General features: G+C 37.0%; 1 protein-coding gene across 8 annotated transcripts in view; it reads right to left on the minus strand.

Moving 5' to 3' along the window:
• Positions 1–18343, minus strand: part of asxl3 (ASXL transcriptional regulator 3) — a 153386-nt gene that overhangs the window by 26596 nt on the left and 108447 nt on the right. For 3 of the 8 annotated variants that reach the window (XM_062980396.1, XM_062980397.1, XM_008114899.3), the window contains 3 exons: positions 11667–11784; positions 10595–10714; positions 6790–6953 (listed from right to left, as the gene is read on the minus strand). In XM_062980396.1, coding sequence (XP_062836466.1) covers positions 6790–6953; positions 10595–10714; positions 11667–11784 — 402 coding nt within the window. Of the gene's footprint in view, positions 1–6789; positions 6954–10594; positions 10715–11666; positions 11785–11896; positions 12038–12063; positions 14060–15904; positions 15982–18343 lie in introns of those variants that run through there. The other 5 variants (XM_008114901.3, XM_008114900.3, XM_062980399.1 and 2 more) reach the window with 5 other exon arrangements.

Here is an 18343-nt window from a genome sequence, read left to right on the forward strand (position 1 = left end):
TCTACAGAGATTGCACCAAACGAATTTGGATGAAATCTGCACTTCAGATGATCCTACCTTATGAAGACAAATTCAAGTTTTCAGATTTGAAGGGAGAATATCACCAACCCACATGCCACTGCTTGATCACTGCAAACTCTTTGCACAAAATGTGAATGATTAGTATGGATTCTAGTTATTATGCAGCTTCCAGGTCTGTGCTCATTTTGGCAAGGGGCACAAACAGATTTTCTACTTTCAATCTGGAGGAATCTTTGTTGTAGGACACAAACTATGAAGTTCTATCTTGTTTGGGATATTTTCAGGGATTGTGATGAGGATGAAGACGAAGGGCTGTCTCAACCAGCATCTCAGTCAGGGGAAAGCAGAGAGCAGCAGCCTGACACTGAAGAATCTATGTAGAGCAGGACCAAGATTCTCAGGGAAGTAGGGATGCAAAGTTGGGGCAGGATCAGAAGTTAAGCATTCCAACTAGACTAATTAAGAACTGATGCCATCCAACTGAGATCTAATTGATTGGCTCAGAGGAGAGCCAACTAGTGAAAGTGGCATAAATAGCTGGAGGCTGGATGTGGTAGTTGCTGGGAGCAACGTTGTGGAACTGCTACAGTCCAAATCTCTGCCAGTGAAATCTTTGAATGGAACTTGACTTTGGTGACTGGACTACGTTTTGGACTATGGCTTGAGTTGGTGAGATTGCTTGGCTTTAACTTTTGGAAAGAACTCTGAATTATTCGTATACTTTGCCCTTTATTTATTTATTTATTTATTTCTCACATTTATATCCTGCCCTTCTCACCCAAAGGGACTCAGGGTGGCTTACAGTAATGGCAACAATTTGATGCCCATACAAAATCAATGTCAAACAATGCGTAAAACTGTTAAAACTATTAAAATACAATATAAATTACAATATATAAATTTTAAACATAAAATCAGATCCGTTCATCCTAGAGAAATCTCATGCTTTGTCCGTAGTTCAGTCCATGCCATCTTTGCCATTTCTTGATTAAAAGCCTGGGCACACAGCCATGTTTTTAGGGCTTTTCTGAAGCCCAACAAGGTTGGAATTTCTCGCATATCTCTTGGGAGGGTGTTCCACAGCTGGGGAGCCACCACCGAGAAGGCCCTGTCCCTTGCCTCCACCAGCCACTCCTCCGAGGCAGGCGGGACCAAGAGCAGGGCCTCTCCAGATGATCTCAGGGATTTTGCTGGCTCATAGGAGGAGATACGTTTGGACAAGTAGATTGGGCCAGAACCGTCCCTTGTTGGACTGATTGCTGTATATGACTTTGGACTGCCTTTAACTATGACACAGTGTGTGGGTGAATTAACAGAGATTCTGTGAACAGATATTTGACAGAGATTCAGCATTAAAGCTTGTGTTGGTGGCTGTTGTGACTCAGCTTGAATCTAGGATTGACTCTGATGAGGAAAGAGGGATTTCAGTTCAGAAGAATCTCCCCGAAAGGCCTGTAGATGTGGAAGATGAGGAACAGAGAGTGCTGGTTCAGTTTCCCACAGGGAGGGCTGGAGTGGATGACCCTGAAGCTACTGAAGCCAGCCAGGTGCACACTGACATGGGAACAGAGGAAGGGAGGATGGAAGGTTTCCAGCATAATAATGAGTCTCAGCGAAATAACGAGCAAGTTGACCTTGATGGGATGAGCTCCTTAGATAGAGCTGAGCATTTGGAATTGAGGGTACAGCATAGTGTGAGAATTGCAAACAGGCGGGGGAGGTGAGGGGGCAGAGAAATGCTTTCATGTTTTGCAAAGAGTGTTAAAAGGGTTGCGTTTTGGGAAAAGCTTTTGTCAAAGCAACTTTCTCGCTACTGGAGAAGCAAGCTCCAGTTTTCCTGCTGTGCTTTGGATTATATTGCAGCCCATGTATCCATGTTTCTTGGATTTTGTCATGTTCTCTTTGGATGTTGTTTATTCCTGGTAAGCTCTGGACTTATATCTCAAGACTATATTTGTAACTGACTTTTGGTGCTTTACTTTTGCTTTTTGAAGAACTTGTTACTAGCTATCTTTAATAAACTGAAAAGACTCAAACCTGCTGTGGAGTTTGTGTGTTAGAGCAAGGTGAATCAAGGCTGAGGTGCGACAGTGGCCTCAGCTGACAACTCTGTGACACCTCTGATATAAGAGGCTCAGTCTTGTCCTTCCTGAAAGGATCAAACTGCCCAAAAGTCCAGGGAGCAGAGATAAACTTGAAAGCAGTCAGGCCTCCAATGGAAAGATGCCATCTCAAGAGGTACAATGACAAAGCAGTCAATCATAGAATGATCTGACACTAATTTAGCCACATCAAAGTCTATGGGAATGTCAGAAAATAGGGGTGATATAAACCCATTTCATTCACATATGCAGGTTGCTCTGTTTTAACATGAGTAAAGCATCAGATTCCATCTGATCTTGGAAGCTAAGCAGGATGAGCCATGCTAATACAATTACAAGGTTCTGTAGGCTATATTACAGATGAAGGACCTGGCAACACCATTTCTGAATATTCCTTGCTTTGGATAACTCTGTAATTCATGGGGTCAACATCAGTCGACAAATGATTTGAAGTCACATACAGATACATACATTCTACAAAAGCCTATCTTTCCATGTATTCCTAAGCCATGTCAGATAAGGAATATTTTTAGTCATATAAGCAGAGCCTGTAAAACTTGCTTTTTCCAGCTCAACTCCTGGAGTACTCCATCCAGCATGCCAAACTGCTGGAAGATTCTGAGAGTTGTAGTCCAAAAAGGTAAAGTTTCCTAGTTCTGAATATAATGTAATAAATATGGTAAAGATTGACTTTTGTGTATTTGTACCTCTTTTTGAAAGAGTATACATGAATATTCTGACCCACTTCTATGTTTCCCCTACCTATCTTATTTTTTTCCTAAATAGAAATGCATATTTTAATTATTCCTGTAGGGCACAGTATCCTCTGAGTATAGAAGTAAGATTGCCGTTGAAGTGAATCTGAACCCAAAGGATTTTTATACATCTCAAAAAGCAAAGAAGGGAAAAGACCTAAGAGAAGACAACATGAACTCCAATTTGTAGACACAATGGGGTGCCATTTTAATGATTTCTTGATGTTCCCAACTGAGCCTCTAGTGCAAGGAAATATATGGCCTGCCCTATTCCCTTTTTGTATTCTGGATTTTTTTTTCTGTGACCTTAAACCTATTTCACTATATATTTATAGGTTGGATAAACATTCCTTCAGATCATTATACTGAATTTCAGTGCACCAGGAACTTGCTTAATGATATAGAGCTAAAACAAATCAGAAGAACAGCATTCATGCAACTAATAATATAAATAGCTGTCCAGATCAAAGTATATCTGCAATTTTCTGGAAGGATAAATCTAAAATTACTCATACCAAAAGAGGGAGGGGAAAGAGAGAGAATGAAAAAGAGCGAAAGAGAGAGTGAAGAAAGCAAGCAAGCAAGCTTCTAAATCTATAAGGTACTACAGTAGTGATATTTTATGGAACTACTATGCCAACTATATGTACATTAAACAAGAAATTTACAAAACATGGAGGACAGCAAGTAGATAAATTTGTTGTGTGATGATGAAAAGTCCTATAATACAACACAAACCTTTGCTAAAGAACACTTGAAGAACTGTTGTTTGACGTCAAAGTGCTGCATTATTTGCAGAGTGGAGATCCACTACAGTGATTTCTCCCTTGTGTAATTCTATAGCGAAAACTTCAGTAGCGTAACCACAACAATGTTGCTAATGGTTGACATCTACGATCAACCGGGGAGGGCCTTGTCTCTGTCCCATCACCCGCTCAAACACATTTGATGGGAATATGGGGTAGGGCCTTTTCAGTGGCTGCTGTCCTAGAGAGACCAGGAGGGCCCCATTTTTGCTGGCCTTCCATAAGCAGGTCAAAATGTTTCTCTGCTAGCAAGCATTTGAGGAATAATAAGGGGCATAAGTAAGACTTTGAGGGGGTGGTCCTTAAAGGCTATTTTAAATGCACTTAGATTTAAATCTGTTTTTTTTTTATCTTACACCACACTCTATTATATAATTCTTTTAAATCTTTGTATTGTTCTTTTTTAAAAAACTATGTCCAAAGTGTGGGATTGTTAGCTGCCTTGAGTCCCCGCAGGAAAAAAGGTGGGGTAGTAGCAGTAGTAGTAGTGATAATGATAATGATAATAATAATAATAATAATAATACTGCATGCAGTAGGGACAGTAGGATCTAAAATCCTCCATTGACCTCACACATGTCCATGAATTACGTCTAATCCAGATCTTTCCAAACTGTGTGTTGTTACATGTTAGTGTGTAGGCTGCAGTGTGTAGGTGTGTCACATGAATGTAACAAGAAACATCTGAGTCTATGTGAAATAAGCAATAAAGCATAATTTTAAAAAAAATACAAATAAAAGGTTTTCATGAGACATGTTGTATCTTATACATTTTGTTATTACAATTAATGCGTGTGTTAGTACACATTAATACACTCTTATAAGGGGTTGGTTTAATGTCTGGTTTGCAAATAAAACTGAATTATCATGTCACAAAATAATGCGTCTCTAAAAAAATGTGTCACCAGCATGGAATGTCTGGAAAGCTCAGCCTTAATTTATAGCAGCTTGAATTAACAGTTACTCTTCCTCTACTGTTATTATAGGGAACAGGAATTATAAAAGAACACAGTAAGAAGAAGCCATTGTCCTGATCTCCCACCATAACTTCACAAAACTGGCAGAGTTTAGCAAGTGGTTAAGAGAACTCCCTCACAGCATTTAGGATTAGCTTGTTTTGTATGTGTGTTTAAAAAACTCTTTGGGATAAATTTGTCTGGATATAATGAGCCCTGGTTTGTAACCCAAAATGCTACAATTTATACTTTGGGATTACAAAATGTATTTGAGGCACAACAATGTATGGCTCATAGAGAGTAAAGTTTGGAGTGGGGCTCCAATTCCTACCAGACTATCAGTCACATCAATGGACAGGTGAAGTGGGCCTTAAGGGAAAGAGGGGAAATTTTCATGATTATTAAACAGATGTTACAGCAGTGATGGAAATTTTTAACAGCAGCTATTGTGCCACTGCTTGCTTAACATCTAAAAGGCAACAAAGTCAAATGAAGATTTCAGTCTTTGTTATGGCTAACCATCTTTGCTGCACCTTTCCTTCTGGAATGCATGTGTAATCCTTTTTTTAAAGCTACCTTTGCTAGCATCCTTGCAAATTCCCCTGACAATGGATTCCATAAGTTACTTATGCATGGTGTAAGATAGATACTTACCGTATATACTCTAGTATAAGCCGACCCTAATATAAGCCGAGGCACCTAATTTTACCACAAAAAAACTGGGGAAACCTACTGACTCGAGTATAAGCTGAGGGTAGAAAATGCAGAAGCTACTGGTAAATTTCAAAATGAAAATAGATCCCAATGAAATTATATTGAGACACCAGTAGGTTAAAGGTTTTTGAATATTTACCGTATTTCAAAGAAAAACAGTAAAACTAGCTCTGTAAGTGGAAAAGCAAGGTTAACAAAAACAATATGGTATTAACAATAACGTAATAATAATAATAATAATAATAATAATAATAATAATAATAACAACAATTTCATTTGTACCCTGCCCTGTCTCCCCATGCGGACTTACGCCAGCTTCCAACATAGTAACAGGCAAACATTCAATGCCTACGTAAACAATGCAGAGCTAGATATTGATCTATAATCATATATACTGATTTCACATATGCATTTTCCCCTGAAACATTTGCAAATCCTCTCTCTATATATGTGCATTTCCCTCCTGCAATATTTACAAGCCCTATATACTAGGGCTATCCAGAAAGTAGATTACGTTTTGGAATTAAAAATGAACAAAGTATAGGAGAAAATATTTACCATATGCAGCTGAAAGCCACACCCAAATACCACATCTCAACATAATCTACTTTCTGGATAGCCCTTGTATTTATGTTTATATCTATATAGAAATCTCTATGTGTGTGTGTGTGTGTGTGTGTGTGTGTGTGCGCGCGCACGCATTTCCCCTACAATATTTGCAAGATGTATACTGTATATATTCATATCTATCTATCTAGACATCTCTCTATATATAGATAATTATATCTGTATAGGATTTGCAAAGACTTGCAAACATGTGAGGTGAAAATTCATATATAAAATAATGTATACACATAAATACAGATATACAGGTACATGGAAATCTCTAGATATCTATGTATATAGGATTTGCAAAGACCTGCAAACATATGAGGGGGAAATTCATATATAAAATTAATGTATATAGATAGATAGATAGATACAAATATAAAGGTACATAGGGATTGCAAAGGCTTGCAGGGGAAAATGCCTATATCTGTAGCAGATATTAACAAATATTTCAGGGGAAATGCTTTTATAATATTAATGGGATTCTTCTTCCTGACTTGCAAAGGCTTCTTTCCCTTTTCAAAACATTCCCTTGGTTAAGATTGAAGGAGGCTTAGGAAAAGTAAACATTGATAAGGGAGGGTAAGATGAGAGATAAATATATCATCTATTGCCAGCAACGGCCTCCAGGCTCCACTACCGGCTTGACCTTCACCCGATTATAAGCCGGGGGTGGCTTTTTCAGATCATAAAACGGGCTGAAATCTTCGAGTATATATGGTACTTGTGTCACTAAGTCTGAACAATGTGCATCAGTGTTAGCTGTAGAAAAGCAGCAATTACAAAAGAATTACTATGGAAGCAATGATAGTATGTTTTTACTTACCTGTCTATCTACTTCTGGAAGCAAAAGCAGGAGGTATTGCTGGAAATGCTGAGGTAAGGAAAGAAATGTGTGTTTGTTTATTAAAGCCCTCAGATTAGTGTTCACGAGAATAGATCCTGGGGTTTCTATGTCAATATCCTCGGCTTTGGTCCATTTCAAATGTCCTGAATTAAAATAAAAAAGACAAATGTAATCCTTCTACAAAAACAAGGCAAGGAAAGGGGATTTAAAAAAGGGGGATTCCATGTGATATATCACTTTTCCTGTGGAGAGAATACAAATTTTCCCCAAAGATTTCAAAATATGTCTTTTATTAATCTCATCTTTTTCTCATATTTGTACAACATCTGTCTTTCTACTGTAATTTGAAAGAAAGACCGCCTATCTTATTTCAAACAAAACAATAAGGGGGCGAGTCAATTTCTAATCTCATGCGTCAATTTCCAGTGTCATTGAACAAACTCAACTGTTTAAAAGGTCAGTTGCTAAACAAAACTGTTCAGAAGCAAAGAAAAAGATGTCTTAAAGAAGAAATACATTTGCTTGAGTGCTTTTCAAGGCAATGGCTCATAACAGAAACATACTTTTCCTCTGTATTCTTTTTGAAACCTGTATCAGATGATAAGCTTCTGAATTAATCTTTAAATATTAAATCCTCTCTATTTTCACCCTATAGCAAAATAGAAAGAAAAAATTATCCTGAATCATATAAATAAATATTTTAATGCTGAAAGAAAGCTTTAAACATTAATGATGTGAGTAATAATATTACTAGCATTTTACAATATACTTCAGTGCACTATGTTGCATTTTTAATGATATAACATTATAGCATTTTTTTCTCATTTTTTCCAATTCTAAAATATCTTGGTGGTATAGTGACCACATTTGGGATGTACAGCACTCCTAATATGAATAAATCATAGGTTTGTGTAAGATAAATAATGTGTAGAATATTTATTTTTAATTCCTTTTCTAATTATCTCCAACACAACATCCAGGCTTTCCTTATTGCACTGGAGTTATGTCCACTGGTCAATTAAAACCAGCTCCGATCCCATCAGATTCAATGCAGAGATTTTTTGTTTCCTAAATGATTTGGTGTTTCAAAAAAACACGGTCATGTCCCTTTTCATTTCTAACTTTTCCCTACTGCAGCATCTCTGTGCTCCTAAGCCTCTCCAGAAAGTTAAGAATATCTCTTGACAAGCATTAACTAAATATGGAGATGCCAAAACTGAGCAGAAGTAAATGAAAATTACTTCTCCAGACTCTTGTCGCTTTACTTTGAATCTCTATCTCTTTACAGTCTGTGACGTAATCCATGCCCTGCTCCTCCAACTGTGGGAGCAGAGAGGAGGGGAAGAAACAGTTGAATGTGGACTTTCATTTAACATCAGTTTTACAAGAATTGAGGTCTTCATCCTCTTTTCTCACATGAGCCTGCCCAGAATAAAATATCATTATCAGCAGCCCCTACATATACCAAACTCTTGACAGGGCCTTCTATGCAGCAGAAGTCCTACTGTGGAACTCCTTCTCATGAGAGGTCAGACAAGTTCCAACTCCTCTGAATTTTCAATAGGTTATTAGTTTTAAGAAAGATTTATCTCTTAATATTTTGAGTATTTGCTCTGCTTCTCAACTGTGTCTGATTTTAGACCTATTTTTAAAGATTTGTTTGGAATGCTTTAGTTTTTTTTTTTTTGCTTCCATAATGTTTTAAATGTTTTTTGTAGACTGTGTATCATCTCAGGGTCCCTGGTGGGTCGAGAGGTGATAAACAAAAATAATGAAAAATAAATGTACAAACTAAACACAATAGTCCTGGGTTTTCAGAACAGGTCAAATATTGCAGATGCTCAATTTAACTCATTTCAAAAAATATATATGCACACATGCACATAAATCCATTATTTTCTAGGTTAAAAGTTCCTAAGAGCCAAAGAGGAACTCAGCCTGGATCTACACTGCCATATAATTCAGATTATCAAAGCAAATAATCCAGATTATTTGCTTTGAACTGGATTATATGAGTCTAAGGTAAAGGTAAAAGTTTTACCTTGACATTAAGTCTAGTCGTGTCCAACTCTGGGGATTGGTGCTCATCTCCATTTCTAAGCCGAAGAGTCGGTGTTGTCCATAGACACCTCCTAGATCATATGGCTGCATGGAGTACCATTACTTTCCCCCCAGAGCGGTATCTATTGAGCAACTCACATTTGCATGTTTTTGAACTGTTAGGTTGGCAGAAGCTGGGGCTAGCAGTGGGAGCTAACCTCCCTCCCTGGATTCAAACTGTTGACCTTTTGGTCAGCAAGTTCAGTAGGTCAGCAGTTCAACCCACTGCACCACCGGGGGTTCCTTTCCTGTCATATAATCGAGTTCATAGCTCATAATCTGGATTTATATGACAGCGTAAATGGGGCCTCACTGATTGTTACTGTTAAAGAAACTACATTGTCTATTGAAAAGACCTCTAAGCATTTTAATATAGAAAAACACTTTATAGGTAAGAGAGCTAAAGAATTGAGCCAAGGACACATACAGCAATATTTCTAATCAATAGAACAACTAATCAATTATTTAAAAAAATCTGAAAAAGAAAAACCTTGCATAGCTTTTCAGATAGTATGTCTTTTTATTTTTTTCATACACAAAATAATAGATTAATGTAATATAATGTTGGGAGACAAAATAATAATGAACACTGAATAGTTTTACATGACCTTCAGTCTGTACTTGTAGTGGAGATGCAAAGTAGGCAAAGCATCTCAGTCATTGATACAGAAAGAGTTACCCCCATCAACCTGCATTTCATTTACAGCCCCTTCTTGAGAATCCCAGGGTAAAGCAACACTACTTGAGCTCAGCAGTGAATCAGCCACACTCTGTATATTGATTATGGGCTATAAAGACCTTTGCTGCAAAAACTAATGACTGAATTTTATCCAGATGAACTGAAAGAACATTTGGTACTTTAATGAATGGCACTTGATGAATCTTTAATACCAGGTTTAATTATAAAGCAAAACATATGTTCTTTAAGAAACAGAGGGATGAGTTGAGTGCATAATTCAGAAACAACCAACAAAAAAAATGATAGAAACAGAACATTGATTTTAAAAAGAATAAAGTACCTTATTATTAGTTTTTGTTTTTGTTTTTTGCTAATCTGATATGATCACCCCATTAGATTGCTACAAACAAGCCAAAGGAATCAATGGACATCTAAATGTGGTCATTGCTTTAAAAAGGCTGAGAAGTAGTTAAATGGTTATCAGTTTTGAAAAAAAAACTAGAACCAAGAAAAGAGTAAAATATTTGTTCTAAAAATTGTTTCAAAACTCAGATACCGTGTCTCAATATGTAATGAGAAAGGGAGGCAACAACATTAAGTGTTCCACTGACAAAAAAATGTAACGTTATGTTATTCCATTAAGGAATATGTATAAATATAACAGGAGCTAACGATATGTTTCTCTCCGAAAAAGATGAAGAAAGAAACGGCTGGCTGCAAAATGAACAATTTAAGATAGCTTGGGTCTGTTAGACAGAAAAGGTCAAGAGCAGAAAAGCATGCTGGGGAAAGGTCCCAATAAGAGGGCACCCCTGCAGAGTTCAGAAGGACAAAGAAAATAGCCAAGAAAGGGATTTAAGCACTTGAAATATTAAAAAAAAAAAACATCAGAAAGACAATATAAAAACTTTCTATAGCACGTTTGAAGTATATATATAGATATATTCTATAATCTAAAGTAATGAAGTGACAAAAAGAGAGAGGACATTCGAGAAACCTACTCACCTAAGCCAGATTTTTTTAATCTCTTTAAGTGCTGGCTCATTTGTTTTCCCGTTGGAGACTTTTGCCCATGTTTCATTTCTTTATCAGAACTGTCTGCTTCACCATTTTTAGATTCAGACCCTTTAAAAAACAAACATTATACTGAAGTGCTTCCCCACTTGGGAAAAATAAAACAAAAAGAAAAATGAGATGTTTCATTTTGTTCGTTGTTAAATCGAGAGTGGTATCTTCACCAACTACTCTATTTAAAGGTAATGCCTTCTGCTTGACAATTTGATTCCCTGTCACTGAACGTAATGAAGCAAAGGCTCATAAATCCATTAAGTGGTGAAAACAAGTTTCTTGAATGTAGCAGTCAATAAAGATGTTTGCTAATCCAATACAAATAACACACTTCTCTGGTAGCTGAAGGACATCTTAAAAAAAATAATCAGGTTTCCATTCTGTGGGGACAAAGAAAAAAAGAAAGGAAAAAAAAGAAAGAAAGACAGGAATGTCCTCCCTTTATAAAATTAATTTTTTCCCACGTGTGGAGAGAAAAAAATCTACAATAAAAAGTGACACAGTTTTCAGTACAATATATCTACTGCGAAGAATTTAACAGCCACTAAAGGTCAGGGTTGCACTGCGGTGATTAGCGTGGAGCCAGAACACAAAATCGTATTAAAAAGGACAACTAGTATCGTAAGATACAGCCCAGAGAGTCATTTATATTCCCAAAGAAGCTGTGATGGTGATTCATTTTGCCCCCTGATGACACTGCATGTCAGTCTCTAGTTGTCCCATTAGGAATCAGTATTTGAAGCATTATTTTGCATTTCTTTATAACAGCCCCAGGAATATTGACTTTTAAAAAACACCCTCTTATTTCTTTATACCCCAGCTTCAAATATCAGATTTAAATTCTTTCCCTTTAAATCAATGCAATTGATCAAACAATAAGAAAATTCCAGGACATTAGAAACAGCACCATTATTTTCACCCACCCTAATTTTGCCCACTGCAGCTCTTACCCACAGGGAGGGCACTTTCCCTATAAACTCTACTTGCCGGCAGTCTTTAAGCTATTTACCTGAAGGTGAATCTGACTGCTCATCAGACACCTTTAATGGTGTCAAAACAACACGAGGAACAGTCTTGTTTACCATCATTGAGACTCCATTTCTTCTTTTCTGCTGCTGTCTCAAAGCCTACAAAGAACAACAAAATAGAAAATATATAATACAAAATGCTTCCGATAAGTGAACAGCATGTGAACAATCTTTCAACTGATGCTTCAAATATATACTGTTATTCACTTACAAGTTTGCAAGCCTTCACATTGCCTCCCTTTTATGCCATTTAACTTACACATTTTACACAGAGACACACACAAAACAACACATGTATAGGGATAAGGGAGATGGTTCTTTAAAAAAATCCTAGAACAAATGTGATAACAAAGAAGCACACATTGCTCTATGCTCTACCTTAGCAGCTGATACGTGGGAACCCATAGAAATGGATACTAATACTTCCAAGTAATATAAATATTTTCAAACCCGGACTAAAAATGTGTCTCTGTATATCTCTTGCAGGTGCATCTTCGTCCGTACGCTGCTCAGTCAATCAAGTTAACACAGTGTCATCAGTATGTACAGCATGTAAGGGCTACAGTATTGATGCACTCACTCAGCCGTGAGTAGTGCTGCACAAAATCACTGCACATGGCAGGAATCATTTATTTCTGCGAAAGAAATCGGTCCTAATCTTGGAAAACCTTACAGCTCTTGGCTTCTGTCTGCTTGACTTTGGGCATTAACCTTCAGAACACGAACATGATGGTATTCTGGAAAATCTGGGGGGAAATGATACAAGAATAAATATCTCTAAATGGGAGGGGGCTTGTATTGTGTGTATGTTTTATAACTGGATCTGCTACAGGGATGATAATGCAACGCAAACTGCGAACAGAAAACTGAATAGCTGCCAGGATATTTTAGACAGCAAACGAGCCCAGACTGGAAGGTCAGGAAACATATTAATGCGAGAATCTGCCTGTTAAAAGAATTTACAAGCAAAGATATGTGAGCTAAGCAAGTCACAACACATCGGCTCATTGCTGATTATCAGGTACTTGCTTGTAATCTTCATTTTATCCTCTCATCTTTGATTCCTTTCAAAGATGAGAGGATTACACACACACACACACACACACACACATGCACGGACAACTAAATTTCAGCTAGTGCGATAATTCCTAGTATGAATTATTATCCCCTGTCTTCTTATAACCACAAACGACAACTGATTTGTTAGGCTAATACCATAATTGTAATACAGTTGTAGTCTATTAGGAAGACATTGCTTTGCACAACATTTTGAAAGCCAAAGGAAATTGAAATAATTAATTCTGATTCCTTTAAATAATACTACTTGATGCCACAATTTCAGCCACATTAAAAACACACACACACACACACACACACACAACAGAAACCATGGTCAAATTATTATATGGATATTTCACTATAGAAGCATATTGCTACTGTACATAGAAAGGAGGGTTTATAAAATGGCTGTTAACCAACCATTTTTTTTTTAAAAAATGATTCATTTTAATCAACTCAGTTTATATACATTTGTACTTTATCAAAACATTAAGGAAAATCGATATATTTTAAAGTTAATTAAAACTTCTCTTCACAGTTTCTCTTAACTGAAAGATAACATAAAATGAACAAAAATGAACAAATACTATAATTCATTACCAGATGGAAAGGCTACCTTTAATATTTATTTTTCATCATTGCAGGAAGCTGAACTATAGTACATTTCTATAACACTGACATAACACAGAGAAATACTTTCAAATATGAATGTTCAAATCCCATCAGAATTGTGGCAGATCTTGGTTTAAAAGACATATTGACATTGATTTCAGCGGAGTACTGTCAGCTTTAGTTGCCTGTGGTTCTTATTGCCAGAAGGGAAACAACTGTGGGTTCACTCTGAAATGCAAAATATCTGATATCCTTACATACAAACTGAAATGAGAAAGCCATGCTTTAAGTTTCTTTTTATTTAAATCTAACCAAAGGAAAAAGTGTAATTTCTATACAAAACTGCCCTTTAGTGTTGGGTTATGTGCCCTTCCTATATTGCCTGCAAACTAATTATTCAAAAGAATATTTTAAAATATTTCAAAAATGGCTGAAAAAGAGTTGAGAAACTCTAATGAGAAAATCCTGTGTTAATAAGAATTTCTGGACTTTTGAACTTATTTCTATACAAAATTTCCAAATGCCTTTTTTGTCCAGAAAGTAGGATTTTCTTTGCAAAAATCCATATTTTTGGGACAGAAAATAATATTTGGTTAACGTGGCTTTTATAGATACCACTATGCCAGATGAAGACTTTCTGAAGGCTGGAAAAATGCATAGATATTGCAAAACAACAACAACAACAAAACAAAAACAAAAACTCTAATGATATCATTAAGCTATTGTGCTGGCTTTTACCAACTTCAGTGAGATTATGTATTAGATATGTGCTGGTGGAATAATATTTTTTTCTTGTTATTTTTCCTTGTCCTATATTTTTGAATGTATATAATTTTGTGGTAATATAGATTGCTGGTGTTAAATATAATAAATAAATGAATATATTAAAAAATATTTAGCACAGAAATGTAATATTTTCTGCTAAAAATGCTACTGTCACACGGAAAATGTTATTTTTTCTATGCAAAAAAACTACATATAAAAATTGTACAAAATAAGACCAGAATTGTGAATAATCTTCAAAAGAACTACAGTTTTGAAAAAATAATACAATTGTAAGCAAAAAACATTAAACTTCTCATTACTTCCTTTGAGAAGAAAAATGTGAAGAATTAAATATTTACTACAAATCTCTACTACCATGGGATGATACATCTCCAGGGCTGTAACGGCCAGAAAGCAGAAGTTTCTGTCTACCAACTTGGGCCCCTTATTGGGAGAATGATGAGATAATAAATAAATAAATAATATTGTCATCTTAATCTGTCAGCCAACATGGTTGCAGAATCCAAAAAGTTACTTCTTAAAAGATCTTCTATAAAGCATAATTGATAGAAGGCACACCGAGCCCAAGTTCTGTTTGTAGCATATTTTGACCATGGAGCCCATGGCAACAACTACCCACAGTTATATAATACAACAGTTGTTTAAAACACTGATACACCAAGTTTAATTTTTTAAAAACACGCAAGGAAATTTATAACCAAAGACAAATGGATTAAATAAAGCCAATTTCTACAAGCGACTGAACAAGTGATAAAACAATAAAGACAATTAAAAATGATTAAGTAAAGAACGTAAGGTAGCAATCAAGATGTTATCAGATGAGCAAACAAGTCATAAAATGGCAGCAGAAACACTCTCCACTGCACGTGTGCCTAATATCAGTGGGGATAGTCCTTATTTGCACCACAATACAGAAAAATACCCCTACAGTTTACTTGCCAAGTGTGAAAGTTTTGTAATTTGCAAACTACATCTAGGCATGGCAGGCATTACTTGTGCCATGCCAGGTTGAACATATATATTTTTTCATTTGGAATAAAATAGAATTTGGTATTCCTGGCTAGAAGGGAAACCAGAAATTTCACCATCATTCTATTAAACCACAAATGGACGGTGAAGAGATTTCAATTTAGTGGGGACCTCATCATATTCAGTTGTCCAATGTGGGCAACAGTGGGGGGATTTGCCAGGCAGCATGGTGTATTTGGTAGGTAGCGGGGGAATCTATCAACCAGCACCCCCATCCATAGCGATATCGTCCCAATCCCACACGGGAAAGTGTCACTACCTGCCTTTGCCCTATGCCTGCCCCACTGTAGGCAACGAGATCACAAGAAGTCTCCCTTATCGTTGCTCCCTCTTATGACACTTTCACATAGTTCAGGGACAAAGCCCCGTCAGAAGTAAATGTACGTCATTTGATGAGATAAAATGGGGTTCATCCCTGAACTGTGATGAAAGTCACATGATGGGTAAATTTACCCATGTGATGAAGTCCTAAGTCACAAGAGATGCACTGATCGTATAGTATGCTTAGAAGAGTGAAGCGGGAGGTGGGGAGATCAGTTTCCCCTGTTTCTTAAAAGTACAGATATTTAATTTTTCAGTGGATAAATTAAATACTTTGACAAACATGAAATTGCAATGAAATATTACCTCTGTTTGCAAGTGGAATGCTTTTTAAGACAAGGTTTTATTGCAACAACAGTGACTTTGTAATATGTGTAAGTGCAACAGTCTATAGAGCTAAATGCTTTTTTACCTGTGTATTTTAGCGACACTGAAATCCAGGGTGTATTTTTACACTTAGTGATGCATATTTCCAATCTTCATGAAAAGCTAGGAGATTTCATAGTTTGGAAAAAAGAGAAAGAGAGAAAAGAGGAAATCTAACAACACCTTTAAGACTGTTTTTTCTTTTAACATGCACTTTCTTGGATATCAATTCACTTCTTCAGATGCAATGTAGAAGGAATCACATGTGAGAGTTCATTACTTGCAAGAATTCTGAACAGTTCAACATTTTCCATGCAGAGTTAATCCTTATATTGAAAATACTGCTATTCTTGCTGTTTACATCAATATTAAAATCATCCCACTAGCTGCCAGTTAGTTTCTAGGCAAGGTACAAAGTAGTTGTTACTAGAGGGGTGGTCTGGCCTTAAATAGGCTCAGCTCTATCCCTTGCCATGTGATTGGCATCAGTGAAGTCAACCAGTCCTAACCACAGCTGGCCTCCTTCATGGGAACTTCAACTGCTCCCTCCCTCGGCACCACATGGGCTTACGTCAATATTAAAATCATTCCACTAGCTGCCAATTAGTTTCTAGGCAAGGTACAAAGTGGTAGTTATTACCTTTATAGCTATACATGGTTCCTACTGGATTGCTTTCTCCATATTACATTCAGGTACTTTTTGAGAACTCTACTTCAGTCAATCTAAGGGCTACATTGTCAACTATTACTTATTTTCTTTGGCTTCCCAAAAATTGTAGAATGACCTGCCAGTGGAACTTTATCATATGGATACACTGTCTGAGATAAAACAGCAGAAAAGACTACTCTTTTCCAGAAGACTTATCAAGATAGTTTTTTAATTGTGTATTTTAAAACCCCTTTATCCACAGCACTTGTATCCATGGTTTCATGTATCCATGCTTGGAAAAATATGCCCTCTCTAGGTATTTTCTAGGTCCTCAAACATGACCCCATTGTATTCCTGGGCCAGAGGTCATTCATTGCAATAAGGTTCTGTGTTTTACATATCCAGGTGAAGTCCAGGAATGTATCCTGAGTAGATACAGGGTAATACTGTATGCATTGGTTTTATAGGTAAAGGTAAAGGTTTCCCCTGATGTTAAGTCCAGTCGTGTTCGACCCTGGGAGTTGGTGCTCATCTCCATTTCTAAGCCAAAGAGCCGGCGTTGTCCATAGACACCTCCAAGGTCATGTGGCCGGCATGACTGCATGGAGCGCCATTACCTTCCCGCCGGAGCGGTACCTATTGATCTACTCACATTTGCATGTTTTCAAACTGCTAGGTTGGCAGAAGCTGGGTAACAGCGGGTGCTCTTATATGTTCTTTTAATTTGTGTTATGTGTTTAATATGTTCATGTTTGAATCCATACTGTCTGGTTCAGTCCACATAGTGCAATATATTCCACATATTACAAATTGTGTAGTTATCTATTTATCCATAAAGCATTTCATGTTACCAGAGCAGTAAAATAAATTTAAGTTTAATATGAAATGCTTAATATTGCTGGTATTCCATTATTTGCCAATTTCTAACTCCCACCTCCACCCCCACATTTCCCAAACTGGAGAAAACACAACTACCCATAGCTTAAACATTTCTGAAAAATTCCAATCTATGAGTGTAGTCAATGCCAGTAAAACTGGTGGCCATTTGGTTTTTATGGATATCAGCTGGGATATTGATACTGGGGGGGGGGGGGAGAAAAAGTAGTGTCTAGAATCCTCTGTCACAGGATGGGTTCATGAAATGATGTATTAGTTTCCAAATCACGGCCTTCATGAACTGCTACACTCTGGATAGCATGTGTTCCAGAAGCAAGCAAAACACAGCAGAGTTTTTTCACAGCAAAACCAGCCCATCTATCAGCAGAGTCCAGCTGCAAGCATCTGACCTTATCTATACACTGTTTAGTAAACTCATGGATTTTAGGTTTTCATCCAAAATACCAGAAGGCTTTAATAGTCACCATTGCAATATATACAAATGTACAATCATGATACGCAGATACACCTTCAGTCTTGTCCTTGCAAACAATCAGATTCTCAAATAGTCACATACAAAATAGGCAGATACTTATGATGGGTCACACAGGAGAAAGATGGAACCTTTCATCCCCCTTATGTAGCCACCTGCTGATAGGTCATCAGTAAGGAATACTGGCTGATGCAACGCTGTTGCAATCCATCTCACATGGTTATGACTCAGCCATTACCACATCCCCTTAGGTTTTGTGTGTGTGTGTGTGTGTGTGTGTGTGTGTGTGTGTGTCAGGAGCAGCTTGAGAAACTGCAAGTCGCTTCTGGTGTGAGAGAATTGGCCATCTACAAGGACATTGCCCAGGGGACACCCAGATGTTTTTGATATTTTACCATCCTTGTAGGAGGCTTCTCTCATGTCCCCCCATGGGGAGCTGCAGCTGACAAAGGGAGCTCATCTGCGCT

This window comes from Anolis carolinensis, chromosome 4 (genome assembly GCF_035594765.1).
Source record: "Anolis carolinensis isolate JA03-04 chromosome 4, rAnoCar3.1.pri, whole genome shotgun sequence".
NCBI classification, from domain to species: Eukaryota; Metazoa; Chordata; class Lepidosauria; order Squamata; family Dactyloidae; genus Anolis; species Anolis carolinensis.